Source organism: Macadamia integrifolia, chromosome 12, assembly GCF_013358625.1.
Source record: "Macadamia integrifolia cultivar HAES 741 chromosome 12, SCU_Mint_v3, whole genome shotgun sequence".
Lineage (NCBI taxonomy): Eukaryota > Viridiplantae > Streptophyta > Magnoliopsida > Proteales > Proteaceae > Macadamia > Macadamia integrifolia.
Window position 1 is genome coordinate 2,882,281 of NC_056568.1, and position 20,685 is coordinate 2,902,965.

At 38.8% G+C, this 20,685-nt stretch overlaps 2 protein-coding genes across 8 annotated transcripts; one reads left to right on the forward strand and one right to left on the reverse strand.

Annotated features, from left to right (window-relative positions):
* Window positions 1-287: 287 nt before the first annotated feature.
* On the forward strand, window positions 288-10,349 carry LOC122058240 (ultraviolet-B receptor UVR8-like). 4 transcript variants are annotated; one of them, XR_006133713.1, is made up of 12 exons: window positions 288-679; window positions 1,205-1,278; window positions 1,374-1,458; window positions 1,664-1,795; window positions 1,879-2,115; window positions 2,274-2,519; window positions 2,808-2,851; window positions 6,514-6,696; window positions 8,093-8,183; window positions 8,574-8,663; window positions 9,398-9,441; window positions 9,535-9,622. XR_006133713.1 is itself a non-coding variant. In XM_042620832.1 (11 exons), exons 1-11 carry the CDS (start codon window positions 469-471, stop codon window positions 9,655-9,657), a joined length of 1,470 nt encoding a protein of 489 aa, XP_042476766.1. In that variant the 5' UTR covers window positions 291-468; the 3' UTR covers window positions 9,658-10,349. The 4 variants fall into 4 exon arrangements, 3 of the variants coding, with proteins under 3 accessions (XP_042476768.1, XP_042476766.1, XP_042476767.1); XM_042620832.1 differs by lacking the exon at window positions 8,574-8,663 and having other exon boundaries at window positions 291-679; window positions 9,535-10,349; XM_042620833.1 differs by lacking the exon at window positions 8,574-8,663 and having other exon boundaries at window positions 292-679; window positions 2,280-2,519; window positions 9,535-10,349.
* LOC122058238 lies at window positions 10,290-20,294 on the reverse strand. Of its 4 annotated transcripts, XM_042620829.1 has the most exons (12): window positions 19,950-20,294; window positions 19,304-19,848; window positions 18,174-18,380; window positions 17,739-17,829; window positions 17,598-17,639; window positions 14,033-14,092; window positions 12,569-13,517; window positions 12,255-12,496; window positions 12,062-12,163; window positions 11,287-11,427; window positions 10,638-10,763; window positions 10,290-10,543 (listed from the first exon to the last, which is right to left on the reverse strand). In XM_042620829.1, exons 2-12 carry the CDS (start codon window positions 19,399-19,401, stop codon window positions 10,454-10,456), a joined length of 2,148 nt encoding a protein of 715 aa, XP_042476763.1. In that variant the 5' UTR covers window positions 19,402-19,848; window positions 19,950-20,294; the 3' UTR covers window positions 10,290-10,453. The 4 variants fall into 4 exon arrangements, with proteins under 4 accessions (XP_042476763.1, XP_042476762.1, XP_042476764.1 ...); XM_042620828.1 differs by having other exon boundaries at window positions 12,255-13,517; XM_042620830.1 differs by lacking the exons at window positions 18,174-18,380; window positions 19,304-19,848; window positions 19,950-20,294 and adding an exon at window positions 14,973-15,055 and having other exon boundaries at window positions 12,255-13,525; window positions 17,739-17,830.
* Between the last annotated feature and the right edge of the window lie 391 nt (window positions 20,295-20,685).

Consider the following 20,685-nt stretch of genomic DNA (forward strand, 5'->3'; position numbering starts at 1 on the left):
ATTCGAATCCGACTGTCGACACGCGGTGACATCATTAATTTGAAATTTCCTATATCTTTTTTTTTTGGGAAAAGGAAATTTCCTATATCAGAACTTGGCAAAACCAAGGCAAACGAAAGCTTCTAATGCATGATTTCACGAGTCACGACTCACGAAAGCTCGGCTTTAACCTTCCAGAAACTTCTGGGGAACTCCTGGCTATTAATAGCCGAGGCATCTACTGGGCGTAATAACGCCACGTGTCCAAACGAACACGTCGTCCGACTTGGCAACTTACATTCGCTCGGAGATGATACGAACTAGTGTAGTAAATTAGGGCACTTACTTTCTCTCTGTAAAGTCTGAAGAGCCGAAGAGTTGACGCAGAGAGAGAGAGAAGACACCTAAAGCCACTACGCCAGAGTCCACAGATAGAGCGAGAGGGAGGAAGGAAGGGAGCTCCTGTAGTCTCTTTTCTCTGGAACCGCCATGAATGGCGAGGAAGGTGGTAATGAAGCCGTGAAAATGGAGAAATCAAAAGAATCTTTAGTCTTCATGATGGGTTACCTTCCTGGAGCTTCGCCACAGCGGTCGCCTCTGCTTTCGCCAGTCATAGTTCGGTCACCGGAGTCAATCAATTCTGGAGATTCATGGAGGGATGTTTGTGGTGGTGGATGTGGATTCGCTATGGCGATTTCTGGTGATCCCTTCGAACTTCGATATGGTTTTCCTATTCTATTTTATACTTTTGTATGTCTTTCTTTTCTCGGCATTGAAATGAAAATGCTTCCATCTGTTTTCTGTAACAGTTTTCTTCTGTCTGCACTCCAGAATTTGATTTACGAGAAATTTCTTTCAAGATTGCCTTGTAATGAGCGATACCTCTCTCTGTCTCGCTCTGTTGTATGTGTTCAAATCCGATAGTTGATTAATATATCTCCCATGGAATAACTCACTTTATCGTGTACTTGCATTGACATTTTCGCTGTTATTCCTGGGTTATTGGGTTTCAGTTGTGTTGGAATCTTGTAATGCCTTTTTCTCATTAACCTTGCGGTTTTGGTCTCACTACGTCTTGAAGCGAGTTCTTGATTGCTCGAAGTTATCTTCTGTCTTCTTCTTCTTCTTTTGTAGAGTGTTATCCAGTTTGTATTATTTTCCTCTAAAATATTTTTTTTTTTTTTTGGCTTTGGAGTTGTATATGCTTATATTCTAATCCAATCAGAGTCAGGAAAGCTCATCACGTGGGGCTCAGCAGATGATCTAGGTCAAAGCTATGTGACTTCGGGGAAGCATGAGGTATTGTGGCGCTTTTGCTTCTCTAGTTCATTAAGCTTCTTACCGTGATTTCTCTCTGAATTCGTCTTTCATGTTCTTTTGTGGCATTTGTTAAGGAAATTCCGGAACCCTTTCCTCTTCCTACTGAAGCTTTAATAGTGACGGCTGCAGCGGGTTGGGCTCATTGTGCATCAGTTACAGGTACTGCTTACATCTTGATATTTAGAGTAATAGAAAGTATCGGTTGTAAGGATGACCAAGAAGGAAGTAGCTCAAATTTAACTTCCTTGCTACCCAACAAAGGCAGGGTATGCCATTTCCTGTAATGTTTAATACTATATTATCAATCTGTTGGTTGATCAAACTGTCTGGAGTCGTCGGGTAAGTTTGGTTTCTGAAATTGCAGACAGGGGAGAAGTCTACACATGGGGTTGGAAAGAATGTGTCCCTTCTGGAAAGGTCTTTGGAAATTCGTCTACCGGGCCCAGCACAGAGAAGGATGTACTTGAAAAGCAGAGTTCTATGTTAACCGAGCAAGGTAATTTCCATTACTTGTCATGGATAATGAACAGTTGCTGTTCTTTCTTCATCAGTTAAATACTAATGTAGTAAAGGTGACAGTGTGCCCTAGATCTCAAGGTACAAGATCAGCCACTGGAACAGTATCTGGTTTTGACAACAGAGGAAGTGGAGAGGAAATTACAAAGCGAAGAAAAACATCATCATCAAAACAAACGGCTGAAAGCTCGACATCTGGTGATGAGACTCTCTCAGCATTCCCATGTCTTGTGACTTTAGGTCCGGGAGTGAGGATCACCACTGTTGCTGCAGGTGGACGCCATACATTAGCATTGTCAGGTATGTCCACTTCCTCCAAAGCTGACACTGCTGAACCATGCCATAATTGTAGAATGTAGGTCATAAGGGACACTGAGCTATGGAAAATATATTAAGCAAGACACTGAGCTATGGAAAGCATATTAAGACACTGATGTATCATGCTATTTTCCTCAAAGTTTCAGATATAGGACAAGTGTGGGGTTGGGGCTATGGAGGCGAAGGGCAGCTAGGTTTGGGTTCTCGGATCCGTATGGTATCTTCTCCTCATCCTGTTCCTTGCATTGAGCCCTCTGGTTACGGAAAAGACAGATCTTCAACAGTTCCTTCTGGAAGTATAAATTCAGAGGGACAAGTCTTTAAAGTTCCAGGAACCTATGTGAAGGGAATTGCCTGTGGAGGTCGACATAGTGCTGTAATAACAGGTCAGCATCTGATGATTTTATTTTAGCCCACTAAGAAGCTTTTTCAGAGAATGAAGTGGAAAGTTTTGGGATCTGGTGAAGCAGATGCATATGATTTTCTTATATGTCCGTGTATCATCACATCTTTGGCTTCTAGTAAATCAAATTTGAAGTCCCATTGACTAGAGCATTCCATTTGACTGAACTCTCAATTTATTTTGTGCCTGAGTTTGACTTTTAATTCACTGTGTGGACATTAACATTCATTGCTTATATGTCGTTATTGTTTATTATTTCATGCATCAACAGATGCTGGTGCACTACTTACTTTTGGTTGGGGACTTTATGGACAGGTGAGTTTCATTTGCCAGTTGATCCTTCTAGTGAAGGACTTGCCTCCTCTGAGTTGTTATGATATTTGAAATGTGTTATCAATTTGTCTCTACCATTCTGGAGAAGGCTAGTTTGTCATGATGAGCTTGTCCATGACATATTCTATTTCTGTGTTTGGTTTATCAAATAGTGACTAGCTGTGCTGATGTATTCTGAACCATGCTGTTGAGCCTGTTATAACTTACAACTATAGGACCTCAAGGCAATGTGAAATGATGAATTAAGGAGAATACTATTGTGGAATGTGGAGAACCATTTCTTAGGTAGGTGTTCTGTAGGGGTGATTGTTGGAGGACAGAAATCATCATAGTTAAATTTGAGAAAACTGGCACCATTTAGTAGAGCCCTGATTCGGTGCTGGAGGACAATCCTATCTCAAGCCTAGAAACTTACAGTCTGTCCTTCTGCTGACCCAAAAATTGAGATCATGTAAGTTGCTAACTGTAGCTTAGCTGGACCCAAGCTGCATGCTACCAGGTTAGGATTCAGGAATAAATATTATGCTTATACGAGGTGAACTAACATTCCCTAAGTTTTAGTTTACATTGTTTCAATATTCTCGATTCCCCTTGACTTTTTTTTTCCCTCTTTCCATATGAATGCGCATACAGGTTACAGAAGTGCATGGTACAAGAAATAGCATATGTTGTATTACTCTTATGTATATTGTCCAGTTTTGTGGTACTTGACATGAAATGCACTTGCAGTCTCTTGAGATTTGAAACAACTATCTGGGAATTTTAAGGAAATGTGATTCAATATGCACAATTTCCTTTGTTCAACTATTTAAATTGTTACTATTGCCTGTTATGTGGTTGATTTTTTCTGTCTTAAACATGAGTGAAATTTTTTATTATTTAGTACTTTGTGCTTATATTAATTAGAGGAGATTTATGCTTTACACTGCACGTTATCAACAATAAGATGTAGGGAGAAAGAGGGCCTAGACCAAAATTAAAAATAATGATTATTGGATCCAGCATAGCTTCTATAACTAAAGCATCTCTGAGAGTAAAACCGCCAATGCTGCCATACTATGTAAAAGGGTTAACCTGATTGAGAGGCCCTTGACTTCTTGATAATTGATAAAAGCAGCTGCCATATTGACTTTTGGTTCGCAATGAGTCATTAGAAACCATGAATGCCATACAAACAAGGGTTCCTTTAATAATTAGTCTGTGCAAAAGCAAAGATAACTTGCTGATTTTCACTTTCATCACCATTAACCCTGCAGATTCTGATTACTGAAGGATCCACATGGCTTTCAAAATCAATTTGGTTTTCACAGAAGATAGATGTTTTTTGTCTTCTTAAATGATATGGATGGATTTAAGCTATTTATCTAAATGACAACTTATACTAAATATTAAGAGTTTAAAATTTTTGAAAAGGAAATCCTACAGTAACACCTTAACAGGTGTAAACTTATTCTGATGAAACTGTACAATTCATGACATTACAAATGTTAAAAATCTGTTGATGTTTAATGTGTGGTGTTCTCCCCTACTCCTGCCCCCACCCCCTCTTTCAAACAAAAAAAAAAAAAGGTCTCTTCTATGGTAATCCAATGTATAGAATAGGAGCTATTAGTTCCTATGTGGTCCACCTAGGAAGGGCTTTCTATGTGGCCAAAATATCAGCTAAGTGGCAGTTTATATGGGGGGCCCAAATTTTGTGGGCAGGTAGACCCCAATGTCCCCTGCTCACTGTTGAATTTCATTCCAAACAGAGTTGCCACGTGGCAAAATAAAACTTTAAAAATAAGGATCGCCAAAAGGGTGTGCACTAAGACATAGACTACCAACAGTGTGAGATCCCAATACAGGAATGCATGGACATATAGAGGAGAGGGTATTTGATTGAATTAGGTTCTAAATTTCACCAAATAGCTAATCCAGGCCATGCACTCTCTATCCAACGGTCTGAATTGCTACATCATCCATCAGCATGACATAGTAGGTGGGCCCATGTAGGAACCCGCTCCTACTTGGGCCGAGCTAAAGCCTTTTTGCCATAAACTAGTTTTATTGTATATCATCCAGTTACAAGCTTTGATTGCAAGGATGTTACTGTTAGCCAGATATGACAATACCTTTGAAGTAATGTATAGTTGGCTGTGTACTTTTCTTAATCTTGACTGTTAAAAAGATTAAGGGGTTTTGCAACAATGAATTCCTGTGTCTTATTCTGCTTCCATTAATTTCCATTGGAAGTTCAAATGCAATTATAATTGGGGGGGGGGGGTAAAAACATAAGTGAGAAAATTGTGAAATACTGTCACCAGTGTGTATGTCCTGAAATTCCTGGAAGAGTTATTTTATTTGTTAGTCAATGGAAGTGTTACCTCATGGTAGCTTTTAGTAAGGAAGTTGTAAGAAGGGAAACCAACGTTACTCATACACCCCTCTTCCCCTCTCCCCCTCCCCCCACCCCAAACCCCCAACCCCCAACCAAAAAAGAAAAAAAAGAAAAAAAATCAAAAGAATAATATTATATTGAAGTAAACGGGAAGGATAGCACTGTTTTCTTCAACTCAAATTGTATCAATTGTTGCCAAATCATACAATTTCAGATGCGTGCAGGTGGATGGGATACATTACACAAAAGACAGCCTTGGAAGAAAGCATTGGCATAATATTTTATTTCATTGCATTGGATATCCAAAAAGACTGAAATGGAATAAATGGCCATCCTGTACTCTCAAACCCTCATGAGTCAAGAGTTATGAAAGTGCAGAACGTGTCTCCCTGTAAGGTTGGGATATGGTGCAGAATGGCCTTTCCTAAAAGTTTACCTTTTCTGTCTTAATCCCCCCCCCCTCTTCTATATATATATATATATATATATATTTTTTTTTTTGGTCTCAAATATTGTTCTAAGTATTCAGTTTATTAAACTTCTAGTAGATTATATTTGAGGCTGTAGCAGTTTTTTTCATTACACTCATTCAAAACCGTGCATGAGACTTTCATCTCACGTGGCTCCTAAGTGATAAAAGAAAGAAGATAGTTCTTCTTTCTTTTTGATTACCTTCCTCGCGCTATTATTTTTACTGGCATGCTACTGGCACTGTTTATGATTCTCTTAAGAGTGGTAAAACTTAAAAAAGATAAAAATAAGGTACAAATGAATTAGAGCTAATTTAGGAGTAGCTCCAATACATGGCAAGTTCATTGAAAACCATTTGCGGTGGTTTTGGACATGTCCTATGGAGATTTGAATGCTTGGGTAAGGAGTGATATGATTCAGATTTGAGGATTTAAAAGAGCCAAGGGTAGGCCTAAAATGATTCTAGAAGAAGCGGTGGAAAAACATGCATAGCTTAGGATGGGTAATAAGTAGGACTTTGAATAGAGTTGATTGGCAAAAAAAGGACCACCCCATTTAACTGGGATAAGGCTGAGTTGAGTTGAGTAAGCTGGATCTCTTTCCAACTACTGGCTACTCTATAGCGTAAATATGTAGGAACTGCGAAAAAAAAGAGGGAGAATAAAGCCCAAGAAAATGTTCAAGATGAGGTCTACTAGAATGGGAATTAGTTTTTTCAAGTTTTGAGTTGTGGCATTTTCTTTTCCTTATTGCTGAAAATTGAGCTGCTTTCTGATGTTGTGTTTTGGTCCAGTGTGGGCATGGAAGTACAGATGATGAGTTGAGTCCAGATTGTGTGTCGGCTCTCTTGGGTATTCAGATACAAGAAGTTGCTGCTGGACTGTGGCATACAGTTTGCATTTCAGTTGATGGAGATGTGTATGCATTTGGTGGAAACCAGTTTGGGCAGTTGGGTACTGGTACTGATCAAGCTGAGGTACATTCTAAACCTTCAGAACTGGCATAACTGCTCTGGTATAATCCAAGAGATATTAAAGGTCTCTAATTTTTAGCTACAGAGATAGACTACCTCAGGCTAGGCAGTATGTATTGCACAACAAATAATTTGGGATGATGGAAGTTTTGTCATCCCCATGGGAGCAAAGCATTTATAGATATAACTCAATAATTCTTCCTGTAATGTGTGTAAAACTTAATATAGCAAATCATGTGCTTGCATCAAAGGTGAAAGTGATGAAACCAAACTTCAAAAAGAGCATGTGGCCTATATTTTTTTAACTGATCAAGTGATTAAGAAGAGAAGATGGACTATTTTTGGGGAAAAAACATATAAATCCTGTTAAAGTTGGATAATCACACCCCCCCCCCCCCCTCCAAATTGTTCCAGTAATGCCTTTCTGTTATATCTAAAGTCCATACCATCTTCAATTTAACATAGTTGTCATGAAGCCAATGCACGGCTTGGCGCCATGGCAACGCCTATGTGAGGCCATGGTGCCCAAGGTGAGCATGATATTACAGGTTACAGGTCTATTTGCCATATTCCAGCTATTTTCCCCTATCCCACACATGTTTTCATATAACAGGTATATGTCCATCATCGTCTGCATGTCACCTTGAAACATAAGGCAAATGGTCACCTTGGCATCAAGGCATGCTTTCTCACCTACACATCACCTGGACCACGCCTTGGAAACTATGATAAAAAAATGAATGTGGTAATCAATGCCAACGGTGGCAGGAGCCTTGTGCATTAGGTACATCCTTTTTTTGGTGGGCATATACTAGTGATGGAGTTTGAAATTTGATTCTAGAAAACACAGAGTTGAATAGGAAAGAGGTGAAATGCAAGGACACCAATTCAGAATGGTTGGTTGGTTTAGAATTGATAGCCAAAGAAATAACGATTCCTATCATAAATTATTTGTTCTTACCAAAATAAAAAATCATAAATTATTTGTAAACTATTGCTGGCATGCATAATGTCTGTCTTGTTCACGATGACCAGTGAATTCTGTGACTGTTTGGTTGCCAAGCCAATTAGTTAAATAGGAATTCTGCTATCTTGGTTGGGATTTTCTATTTTTACTCATCTCATCTGAGAACTACAAATTGACCTGACGTAGAATGACCTCACTGTTGGTATGACATTTTAACTGGGTTCTTTGAATTTGGATATCTTCTCTAATAAAACGTCAGTGGGAGTGCCCAATCAAATAGAAGCTCCCTCTCTTTCTGTCGACATGCCATTCAGTGGCTATTCTAGCAGTTTAATGGAGGTCACAATAGATTTCTTCTTAGATTGCCTTCCTTTTTTTTTTTTTTGGTGTGAAAGCTCTTGAAATTAAAGCAAAATTTCCTTCATGTATCAGACTCTTCCAAGACTCTTGGATGCCCCAAGTTTGGAAAACAAGAATGTGAAAATTGTTTCTTGTGGGGCTCGCCACACTGCTGTAATCACAGGTATGCCACCTGACTTTTTTTTTTTTCTGATTAATTGCACCCCGTTGGACTTAGAATTATGGACAAATTGTTGTCTTTAGAAATCTAAGATGTTTCTTATACTCATCGGCGGATCATTATCTTCAATGTAGCTTACTTAACAAAGCATTGGAATATAAACTTGTTCTTCCATTGCACTCGTCCATCTTAGCTGCTTGTAAAACCAATTTTGATACTATGCAGTGATCTCAATGGAAATCCAGATGCACTTTGACTTCTTTTTTTTTTGGGGTGAAAATTCACTCTTTACTAAATGCTTGCTCTATATCGTTTATTCTGTCATTTTCTGTGATGTGAACTTAGCGATGACCTTCTAAACCTATCAGTTGACAAAGTTAAGAAATTGAACAGGACAACTGAACCCAAGACTTCCTAATAGGATAGCACAAATGAAGTTCACTAGTTCATTCCAGCTGCCTTAGATATCCTTACAGATAAAAGGTAATAGTATCATTATGTTCAGTACAGAAGTGTCGACCTTGATTGATTAGTAGGACTGCAGAAAACGACCTTTGGATTTATTCAATACTGTGAAAACGACCTTATGCTCTGTTTGATTGCAAGTAAAGGGAAGTGAAATAAATTTTCGAAAAGAAAAAATGGAAATTTTTGTGATAATGATTGTATAATCTATCCAATATTCTAACCATATTTGGAAAATATATTTTTCTGATGTAAAATTTATTTTCCTTTTCAAATCAAAGGAATGTCATTGCAAAATAAAAAGAATTTTAATAATCTAAATTGGTGTGTTTTGTGAGGTAATGATTACAAAAATTTTCACTTTTGTATTGATTTGATTTTGCTTCCCTTCCATTCCCTTCCCTTCCCTTCCCTTCCGTTCATTTCCAGTTATATTTTGTGAGGTAATGACTGCAAAAATTCACTTTGTATTGATTTGATTTTCTTTCCTTCCTTTCATTTCCTTTGCAACAGCCAAACGGAACCTTTATAAAATCATTGGCATGTATGCAATTTTGAAATTAACTGAGGAGGAAACCTTTCCTCAAGATCTTATATGAGTTAAAAACTAACCTCAACCATGCCATAAGACCTGTGTCTGAAATTCTCACTAGTCAGCCTAAGCTGGCATTGTTTTACAAACTTAGGGAGTTATAACACAGTAGTTTCTTTTCATTATCTAATTAGACATTCTTTTTGTGTGGATTTCCTAGAGGATAGAAAAGTCTTCTGCTGGGGATGGAACAAGTATGGCCAGGTATAATTTTCCGCCCATTATATGGCTAATGAAACTTTGATACTCATATCCAAAGACATTCTAATGTAATGTCTTTGTTTTTGATGTACACAGCTTGGTTTGGGTGATGTCATTGACCGCAACATTCCTTCGCAAGTTAACATCGATAGTTGCCTCATGAAGAATGTTGCTTGTGGCTGGTGGCATACATTAGTGCTCACTGAATCACCTACTTGAGACTCACTTCGTCAAAAGGAGCCACCACAGTTTTGTAGGATAGTACTCTCTTGATTGATGCGGCTGTTATATGCCAATTACTCTACATATTTATCTTGTAAATACAAGTTCCATGTATTTATATGTGTTTAGAAACTTGGACTCGGGATTGGAATCGGTTGGAATCGGCTTGAAAACACCCTAACCCTAGTTAGCAGTACAGAATCAGCCCAGGCCGGATAGGCTGGAGTTTTTTCAATCCCTGATTCATCTGTCATAAAAAATGGAAGCGGATCAGCTGAATCCCAATTCCTCTGCCAGACCGGCCAATTTGATCTGTGTATTGAAGTTTTCAGGCAGAATCCCAACAATTCCAGCAGATCTAGCAATTGTGTATCGGTCAATCATGGCCAACTCCGGTTCCAGCTTATTCAACATGAACAATTCTTGATCTAATACCCTAGAATTGTTGAGTTTTCAGATGTGAGCCAACTCTAGGGTTTTTTTATGCCGATCCAATTCCTAATTATCCTTGGTTATGATCGTTTTGATCCTGATTCCAAGTTTCAATAACCTTGATTCATATACATTCCTAACTGTATCAATTGATTCAATGTTGCTGTTGTAAAGGAAGAGGAGTATTTTCATAGATGTACATCACAAAATGTTTCTTGTGTATTATCTTATTAGACAGTTCAAACATTTGATACATACACGAGACTGGTTTCATTACTTGGCATAAAGGTACCAAACTCTTTTTAAAACACCACGAACAAGTTTTCACTCACATTCCACTGCAAAATAAGACAAAGAAGCATCAAAACTTGCTCGAGATGGATTTTCTGTTCCGTTGTAACAGCAGCATTAGTGGCCAGAACACCTCCATCCTCTGAAACCCTCGTGAAGCCTGTGTACAATGCAAATGAATCATTTTATACACCAGAGGCTTGATAATTCACCCTTCTGTTCAGATTCAAATGTAATATTAAATTGTCACTTACCTCCACTATGAAATGTGCCCAAATCTCATCTGCACGGGTTTCCATCGCCCCTTTCAGAATGGTCAACTCTAAATGTCCAATTATTTGTGCAATTTCCAAGAAAACACCATGTTCCTGGCATAACATCTGCAACAATGGAATAGCAAAGCACGTAAGAATGTAATTTGGCAGAGTTGCTTGGAAATTGGAGTGGATAAAATCCTTGCCAGTCGAGAATCAACTCTGTTTTGAAAACCGTGAATTGGGATCAGGATCAGTGCCAGCTGATTTGAATAGGAATCTGCCAGATATGGTAGGAATCAGCTCAAAAGCACCTAACCTTAGTTTCTGTACAGAATTGGCCTGAGCCGGATTGGTCAGAATTGAACGATCTGATCTGATTTTTAAATCCCTGAATCAACGTTTAACACCTATAGTCAAGAGGCTCTAGACATGATTTGATGCTAGCAGCTTGCTTAGTTGTCTCCGTTGTGGTTAGAACTCTCTCTCTCTCTCTCTCACACACACACAAAACATACAGATCTCACAAAACACACATGTAGACACTATTAAGTTGGCTGTAATAGTCCTAATGGAGTATGATACTGACAAAAATATGACTGCCATCTAAGAATGGAATTTTTTTTAAAGGTATTATAATGTAACAGACCTCGATAAGCAGGTGTCCTGGATGCTCAAGGTCTTCTACAATAATGGGAGGTACCCCAAGTTTGCTTCCCATCTCAAAAGCCCAGCTCATGCCATTCTGGTGACCTTGTGCTCCAGCAGATTTCCAGTTCGTTCTGCTAGCCTGTAGAGACACCGTTATCTTAGAATTCAAGAACTTCCAATATATATTCAGGAGGAAGAAAAAGGGAACACGAAGGAAGCTATGTGCTTATGCATTGAAGTGTAATGGTTTTCTCTTGGTATGAAATAATGTTCATGAACTGGTGACAACCAATGTCATCTGCTCATTGAGCACAGTTTATTGTTACAGATTATAATTCATAATGAGGCCATTTTCACTAGTCAACAGTCAATTTTGTTACAAGAAAAACCATCGGTTAGTAGGACCTTTGTCAGTGATTTTGATTTTTCATGTGTAGGGGTAGAATTCTTGTTGATAACAGTAATGCAGAATCTGGGAAGAAAAATTTGAACATAAAAATGGATCCTGATATTTGTATTAAAACAGAAGTGCCAGAATAAACTTGAAGCACAGCATTTACCGATCCATACAGTTCATCAACTCATTTGTACTAATATTTGGTGTGAACATGATCAACTTTATTTTATATGCAGTGGGGAGGAACAGAGAATATCTCCTCGTGTATGGGTCAGAATCTGATAGGCTTTAAACATGTCAAGTATCATGTCACAGGATCAAGTAGAATCACTTCAAATCAATAGGATACACAGAGATACCTGGTAATGATACAAACCTTTTCATGGATACACCGCTTCAACTTCTCAGCTTGGTCAGTAACACTTCTTAAAAACATCAAGTGTTTAATAGTTCGATCCAACAGAGCATCAATGCTACACTGAATTTACAGCAGAAGGAAATTGTGTGAATGACAAAATAATGAACATTAATAATGTTAACAGTAAAATAGGCATTAAAATCATACCCACCTTTGCACCATTTGGGACAAGCTCCCGCAACTCCATAACACGATCTTGGATCATCTGTCTATCCCTTGGCCTCGGTCTTGGTCCCTTGGTTTTATCCGACCTTGTCCTGATAACACGAGACAATTTTGCATCTTTAACACCAGACTGCATGTATGCGCATGCCTTTTTGGGTTGCTCCTCAACTATAAACGTGCTCATCATGCTTTCAAATGAAACCCCAGTCTTATCGATGACTTCTCCAGCAACTGTAACAGATGTGGAAGTCATGTTACTCAGTGAAAGTGGATTACTTTCAACCAAGATAATTCCTTCAGATTGATTTTGCGTTTGGCAACATGCCGCAAATCGTCCTGATGAGGCAATTGGCGAGCTGACATTATGTATATCAGGTGCACCATTATCTGAATCACCTTGCACATCCAAGAGGTGTCCTGCATCCCCACCCTTCCTATACCATCCAATGGATTTCCCAGCTGACAGCTCAACACCTACATTGAGATCATGGCACGTAAGGTCTAACAAGCTGCCACACACAACCTCCTCAGAAATAGTTGGTTTACACAGAAATCTGTTGCACCCTCCCTTGCAAGGTTCAAGTGCTCTGCGTAGCTCAAAGTCCAAAGGAAACCCTAAAAAACCACTGGCACTAATATGATTCATCTGATTAATAGTCCCTTCTCCATATTGTTGATCAGTGAAACCTCCAATAAGGTCAAAATTCATGTCAGATTGCTTGGAAAATATCCCAACATCAGAACAATTACAACCAGAAGATGCCTGTAATCCTTTTTCAAGAAAAGTGAAGTCAAATAGATCACCCCTCATCTCCAAATGGTTAGAAGTCAGAGAAAGATTATGTGGCAATGATAATTCAGCTGCACCAACTAGAGCACCAAAGCCAGCATCCTCCACACAGCCTGGAATTGGCTGCAGATCTTTTCCTGGGTTGTGGGGCTTCACTGGAACTGTCAAAAGTGGCGTAAGCTGACGGCCTATCGTTGGAAGTTCATTCTTTGTTATCTGGACACCATTGAGCTCCATTGGATCTTTTCTCACCACCGATTCCAATGGGATTGGATCCAGAAGATTACCGATAAAAGACAATGGCTCAGCTAAGTTATCCAAGCAAACAGATGTAAGTGATGAAGTTGGAAGAACTAAGAGATCACTGCTTGATGTCAAAGGCATAGAAACCCCACCAACATACTGAACAGTATTGAACATATCCTTGATACCAGTGACTAGTGTCAGATCCTCATTGACCTGAATGACTTGATAGGGAAAAAGGCCAAAAGTAAGAAAAATCACTTGCACAAGTATCTAATATCTAATATACCATACTCATATTTGCGCAACAACATTATATCATCTAAGCACATGGATCAATACAAGCTTGGAGTAGACTCTCGCTTGAGAGAGGGACCAAGCCCCATGTACACGAAAATGTGATGCGTTGAAAAGCATGTTAGGCAGAAACACAACTTATGGTACCGAATGATATAGGTCTGGTCTATCACAAAATGGTAATTCTGCATTGGTAATGGATGATACTGCATTGGAAAGATTCATCTGCAATAATCTATATTCTAGAGAAGACAATATCCAGGTCTTCAGGGTTGGAATGAGGGTAAATGACAAATAACTACAACTAGGTAACTAAAGAGCTTCCAACACGATGAAACCCCCAATTGAGGTGAACACAAGGTGTCTCTCAAATTAAATGTGGGTCGAGGCATTATTAGTATAATCAATCTATGAAGTTAGTAATATTCACGCACCGTCTCCAAAGACCCAAGTTGCAGTACCCCATGCTGAACAACAGGCACAAGCAAAATAGTCTGCAAAGAAAAATTATGTCTACAGTTAGTTTAATCATCTTTCAACCATATGTATGTAAGGGGTCAAGTTTTTATAAGGGTTATGACATGTCAAAGAAGTCCTGAGCTAGTTCTGCGTAAAGGTCTTATTTCCAAAATAACTAGCAAGAATTCTTGTCAACAAATACTTGACAACCAGGGATGTTATCAACATAGTGCTAGGGGTATCCATTTTAATAAAACAGGTCAGCAATAAAATTGGGTGAAGGATAAGCAAATTAAATCATACGACTGTTAGAAAATCCATGTATATATGAATGGATGGGATTGATGGGGAATATCCATGTAGCAAATAAATGTAGAAGGCAGCAGCAGCTTAGTGGGCAAGTCAAACAGGTCTCCACGAGTCAGCTAGATCACTCAGCATTCACAGTAAATTTCCGTCCACAACACCTAGGAAAGATGGGCTCCTTTATGGGTATCGATTAATTAAAAAGTTCATACCTATGATTTCCAATATACCATGGAGAAAAGTTTAAAGGCGAGCCATGAATTTGAGGTAGGCCGAGAAATTGGATGCATGGCCACATTTGGCCTTCCTATGTGTATGTGTTTTTTCTAGCGAACTGATCTAAAGAAGCCAGGTGTATACCATTTGCATTTGAGCTGTAATCAAAGAGATCCACTAGTTCACCAAGTCACACCCCTCTCATGCAGTAATTTCTATCAAATAGCCCCAAGAACTGAGTTGGCAAATGCAACCTCTCTTTTGGGCATTTTTCTTTTTTTCTTAATGCAAGAACATGAAACCTCAGTCACTTGTCTATACAAGGTGATCTTACAGCTGAAACTGGCAGCGGTTATAGACATGACTCCTACCGGCAACCAAGAGGATCCCTACCTGAAGGATGGTCAGTATCTGCTGCATCATCCTCCACATCAGCCATGGCCCACTGTGTTTGGTAGGCTGCTTTCAACTAATAACTGTAGGGGACACAGATTAGTTATAAAGTATATTAGCACTATACAATTTTTCATTAGCATAAAAAGACTCCTGTTAGAATTTTCTTCAGAAGACCTTTTCATAGAATACTTTTTCATGTTCATGTCTCTGTTTTTTTAGTTCTGCTAATGCTACCCACACAAAGAAAAAGCAAAAAACAGAAATCCTCAATTCGACAACTCCTTGTGGTTATTTTTTTTTTTTTGGGGGGGGGGGTGTGGTTGCAAAACTTCTCATACAGTTCTTATATTGTCATCCAAAACAAAAATAATGACATTAAACTAAATATGCAAGGTTGCTCCATTGAGAACTAGTGGCCATGGGTTCGAGTCGGGAAACAGCCTCTCCGTGAAGTGGGGCTAAGGTTGTGTACATTATGAACCTCCCCAAACCCCACAGCTGCAGGAGCCTCATGCACTGGGTACGACCTTTTTAATGGATGTTTAGCGCTTTGGCTTGTTGATCCATGCCCGTATCTTGCTTGCAATTTTCACAAAGGAGAAGATTCCATTGGTTGCTAGTTAAGGGAAATAAAGGAAGTTGAAGTTAATTAAAAACAAATGTAATTTTCGTAATCATGATTGTGTAATTAACTTAAAATTTTACCAAGGTAATTAAACTCTTAAAGTGGATTTTTCATTAAAGCGAAGTTAAATCTAAATACTTGATTAAGAAGGTTTTTGTGTTAGCTACACAATCATTCCTGGTAATGATTATCAAAATCTACATTATTGTATGTTTTAATTTCATTTCCTTTTCCTTCAATTCACTTCTAATCAGTAGAAACAACCAAAGGGAGTAGGGGAAGTCCTAATTTTATTTTATCTTTTACTTTATTAAGCAAACTTGCTAGAATAGTGCAGTCTATGGTGTTGAGGGAGTAAATATTGCAGCATAACTATGTATATTGCATAGGAAACTAAACAATACACAGAACATTTAAAAAATTATTTTAAACGGAATTATATATATTAAAAAAAATACACAGACAATATACAGCACATAAAAAAAAAATGTATATATATATATATATACTTGAAACAGAATTCCCCTAACTAATAAATACTAAAATATTCTAAGGTACTTATTATTGAGTAGATATGGGCACTACTAGCATACAGAGTAGAATGAAGTTTGTCCCTTGAAATTTTATTTACTATAATACTCTGTTTTTAGGTTAAAACCACATAAAAGGAAGATTTTCACGCAAAATCCTAGCCTTTAGTACTGATTTAATCTGCAAATTTTCCTTCTATGTAGCTTTTACCTGGTAACAAACTGGCCATTAGGAACTATCATCTTAATTTTCTAAACTCCATTTATCCACACATGCATGCAAACACCTTCCAGTCACCAAGATATCTCCAAGTGTTAACTTGGTTGTAGGCACAAATTGGTAAACATGCTTGTTACTCCAGTGCTCAATATCAGCCTGAAACAGACTTCAAAAAGTGGCAATATAGATTCACCACTCCGGAATTAAGGGGAAACAAAAAATCCAAGACCTTGATGGCTGATATCGTAAGGAAAGGGTTCGAATGCATTTCTCCTGTATGGCTGTGGTGGACAACGAAATTTGACATTCATTGGAAAGGGTATCCCATGTGCACCTAGATTTCTTCACTATGTGAACTTCTTGAATTCAGCCATGTGGAGGGACGATGTTGCCAAATTGGGACCATCTGTTTAGACGTAAGATGTGTTCAGGTGGTGGATTTGCTAATCATTCAATAGCCACATCAATCAAAACAATTTCATCTATTTATCATTTATCCTAGTATTCAAGGTGGTAAAATAACCTTCCATCAAAGATATAATATAATAATATATCCACACTCCACAGAAGTCTCTCATTAGTTATGTTTTTTATCTTCTAATTGTCCGATTAGATTAATTTTATTTTGTCAGTTAAATTGATTAAATTAATTTATATGAAGACACCAAGGGGGGGGGGGAATTTCCAGAAAACTTTGGCTGAAAAAAGATAATGAATAAGCAAAGATGGAGATGTCACCCCTAACTTTATGGTAATGTCTCCAACTGATGATGGAAGAGACTCGGGATAGGGTTCCCCCTTTGTGGGGAGATTCGGTTGGGTGGTTATGTATAGTTCTTTTAGTCGTTACGATTAAGGGATGGCTTGATATATGTTTTCTATCTTTGTGGACATCTGGTCTAGGGGGTGCAAGTTTGGCCAGGCGAGCCCGAGCCCGTCCATAAATTTCAGGACCTGGGCAGGGGTATTCAACCTGTATGCTGGACCAAGGTAGGGATCTCTAGGCCGGGCCGGGCCGGGCCAGGCGTGGGCTTAAGCCTTGGTTTGAGCCCTCCCTCACCTAGCCCAGCCCCTCGGCCCCCTCCCTATATATATGCATATGTAAATATTTATAAGCACTCCAGAGAAGTCCTTCAGCAGTTTATGCAACCAAATGGGAAAATTGTCAGTAGTTTTGAAACAACTAGCCAGATCATACTTATGAACTTCAGTTTAAATTTACAAATTCTCCATGTGGAGGAAGCTACCTTGATGCCTGCTGCAAACTGAAGTAGCCACTCATCCGGATACTGTAAATGGAAAGAACTGCATCAATCTGGTCCTTTGACTAGTACAATGGGGAAAATCATATTTCTAAATTGACAAATTTTTAGAACCCAGAATCTCACCCCAGGAATTAGCTCAGAGTTGACACCAGCACACACACTATCTGCAAAAACCCAACAATACTTTGCGGTAGATGCCACTTTACCAACAACCCTGTAGATAGACATATATACTATTAATCATGCAGCTACAGGAATCATGCTGGAGACAATTGAATTTTAAAGTCCTGCTCCCACAGTTCATAGAAATTTCTGGAGATAAAACGCAATTCAGGAAAAGCAGCACCCAACCATTTGGTATAATTTACAACTTTGTTTTGCAAAGGTTTCATATAAATAAAAGGCAAAAGGTTTTGTGCACGGCTGCATACAAACCACTGGATGGGGACAAACCACGGTCGTATAAGAACTTTCATTGTGTGACTACCTACTATTCATTTCCATAAGTAGTAGAGAGTGAAGAGATATTTCCAGATATAAGGCTGTTCACAAACATACCCTTCTCCCATTGAGTACAGCAGATGTGACATATTTGCCACTGCCAATTGAATTGGATACCCAACAGAACTTCCATTGTCCGAGCTTGTGTCATTCCCAAAGGGCACATTCCCGTCCATCTCGCTAATGCAAACATTTTTTAACAAACTTTGTGCAGGCTCTCCAGGTCTTGAACAATCACAATATCCATCTTCCCAAGTCAAAAGCCTAAAGAAGCAATAAATAATAGGAAAATTAGCATCAGAACAATGCTTACCCTTCCTAGGAACATATCTCATCAGGAAGTGCATTTAACATTTAAATCCAGAGTCATATAATAACTGTACATGCCCTCATCAGCCACTAAAATACTATTTTATCCTTTAGTTTTTGTGGTTTTCAAAATTCTTGTGAATAGTTCTATTGAAAGAAAAGTAATGCGGAAAAAGGGTGGTATGTTTGCCCAAATACGATCAGGATCTATTTACTGAAGTGACATAACTCCTGGCCACAAGCGCTTTAACCTGTTAATTGAAAAGAAACCGACTCTCTAAGGGTGCTGTCTTCTCACCTTGAAATTGCTTCCCCAAAATTTTCTGTAAGAATATTATGATTTCTCTTTCCCACTAACGACTAAGAGAAGTACAGCACCAAAAAGAGTCCCCCGCGTAAGAAGCTACTCAGATTACCAAATTTCGGTGCCCGAGCTATATAGACATCAGAGTAAATACAATTACTTCCAGTACTTTTTAAAACTGTATAGATCTTTAAACTGTGCTTCTAATGGTAAGCATAGCTTCGAAGGGCACAAGAACATGATCGTATATAGAATCCAAATAGTATATTTGTATAGACAAGGAAAGACAAGGAATTTAAAAGTCCAGTCCTCACTTCTCCTTTGGAAGCCATGTCTCATATTCAGCCATGCATATATCCTCGAGAACCATACGTTGAACTGTGCACGGTTGGGTGAAGCAATAGTCTTACGCTAATTGTTGACCAATATTTGGGCGTATATTTTCCAGTTAGAAAGTCTTGTAACAAATTCTATCTTAGTGGCAATTGGTAAACTCGTAAAATTAGGGAAAGCACAGTAGCGAGACGTCAAAACCAAACACACCAACAGCATAAGTGGATGGAGAGCAACTTACGTTCGACTGTATTGATCACGCTTCCAAAAGACTGCATATTTCCACGGTGAATTGTGGCAAAGACTCCTCAGCAACTGTCTCAGGGTAGAAGGCCCCATCAGATAAGTAGAGAGTAAAAAATTCCACAAGTTAAGAAAAACTATATTCGCCAAATTAGCAGCATAAGCTCCCCTAGCTGCCTCTGTACGAGCCTCGCCCAGCTTGTTTCCTGCGCAAACCAGCTCTTCGTTTTATCGGCGGCCCGGTAGAACCGGGCAGCAAAGAACCCATTCGCCGCCCCCTCTTCCAAGAAAAGAAAATAAGGTGGCTCTACTTTTGTGCTCGACGCTATATGTCAAGACTCAAAAGAGTTAAAAAATGCAAGAAACGTTAGAGAGCTCCGCCTCCATATCCTGAGCAGTTTGGAGAGAGAAGTCTGCAATAAACAAACCGTTCCCCCCGTTCTTTTCAAATGGCAACATTATTCTCGCTGTTATGAAATTCTTCTAGTAAAACAAATGTGAAGTTCTCAGCGATCTCAGCTTAGTAGCTTACCACCACTATTTCTGCTCAATAGATTGTCAAAACTCAACAGAATCAGGTACATACAGGATATAAAAATTTAGAAAGTAACAGAGAAATGGAAAAGAAATGATCACCACCTCACCTTACTTCACTGTTTCAGCTTGAAAGAGCATCATAAACCGCCGAACTCTAAGAGAACCAGAGAATTTAATAATCTTCAAGCGGAGATCGATGTAATCCACCAAGTAGAGAACCAGAGAAAGTAGAAAATCTACTCTACTGCGACAGCGAAGATCGGATCAAGAAGATCTTAACGATATGAAAGGGGGAAACTCAAAAGATCCCTATCAACTTTCCACTGCCAACTCCCAACTCCACTGAGAAATTGGAGTCCGGCTGAGACTTTATAAATGGGAAGAGCGATAGAGAGAGAGAGAGAGAGGCAATGACCTTTACTTTAGCGAGTGAGTTATGAGTTGTGAGAGAAGTTCACTGTCCAATTGCGTAACCCGTATATATGAGTATGTCTGTTTTCTGCCTCTGACCTATCATTACTTCGGATTTCAAAATTGTCCAAAGCTGGATTTCATAATTACATTCCCGATCCGTTCATCGCAGAGAAGGTCAGTGTGATTCCATTCCGGACCCACAGCCACTTTCATGACAGATCAACATCAAAATCATGTATAACTCCACGTCAGCGTCAACCGGTTCAACATCAAACCGGTCACCGTTCACGGGCCAAATTAATCTTTTTTTTTTTTTCTTACTAACGGAAAGTGTCTCTCAGCCGCCAAAGGTAATGAATGTGCATCGAATCGGTCGAACCGGTTATGACTGATCAAGACGATTCTGTTCCAATTCTAGATAATTTTAGT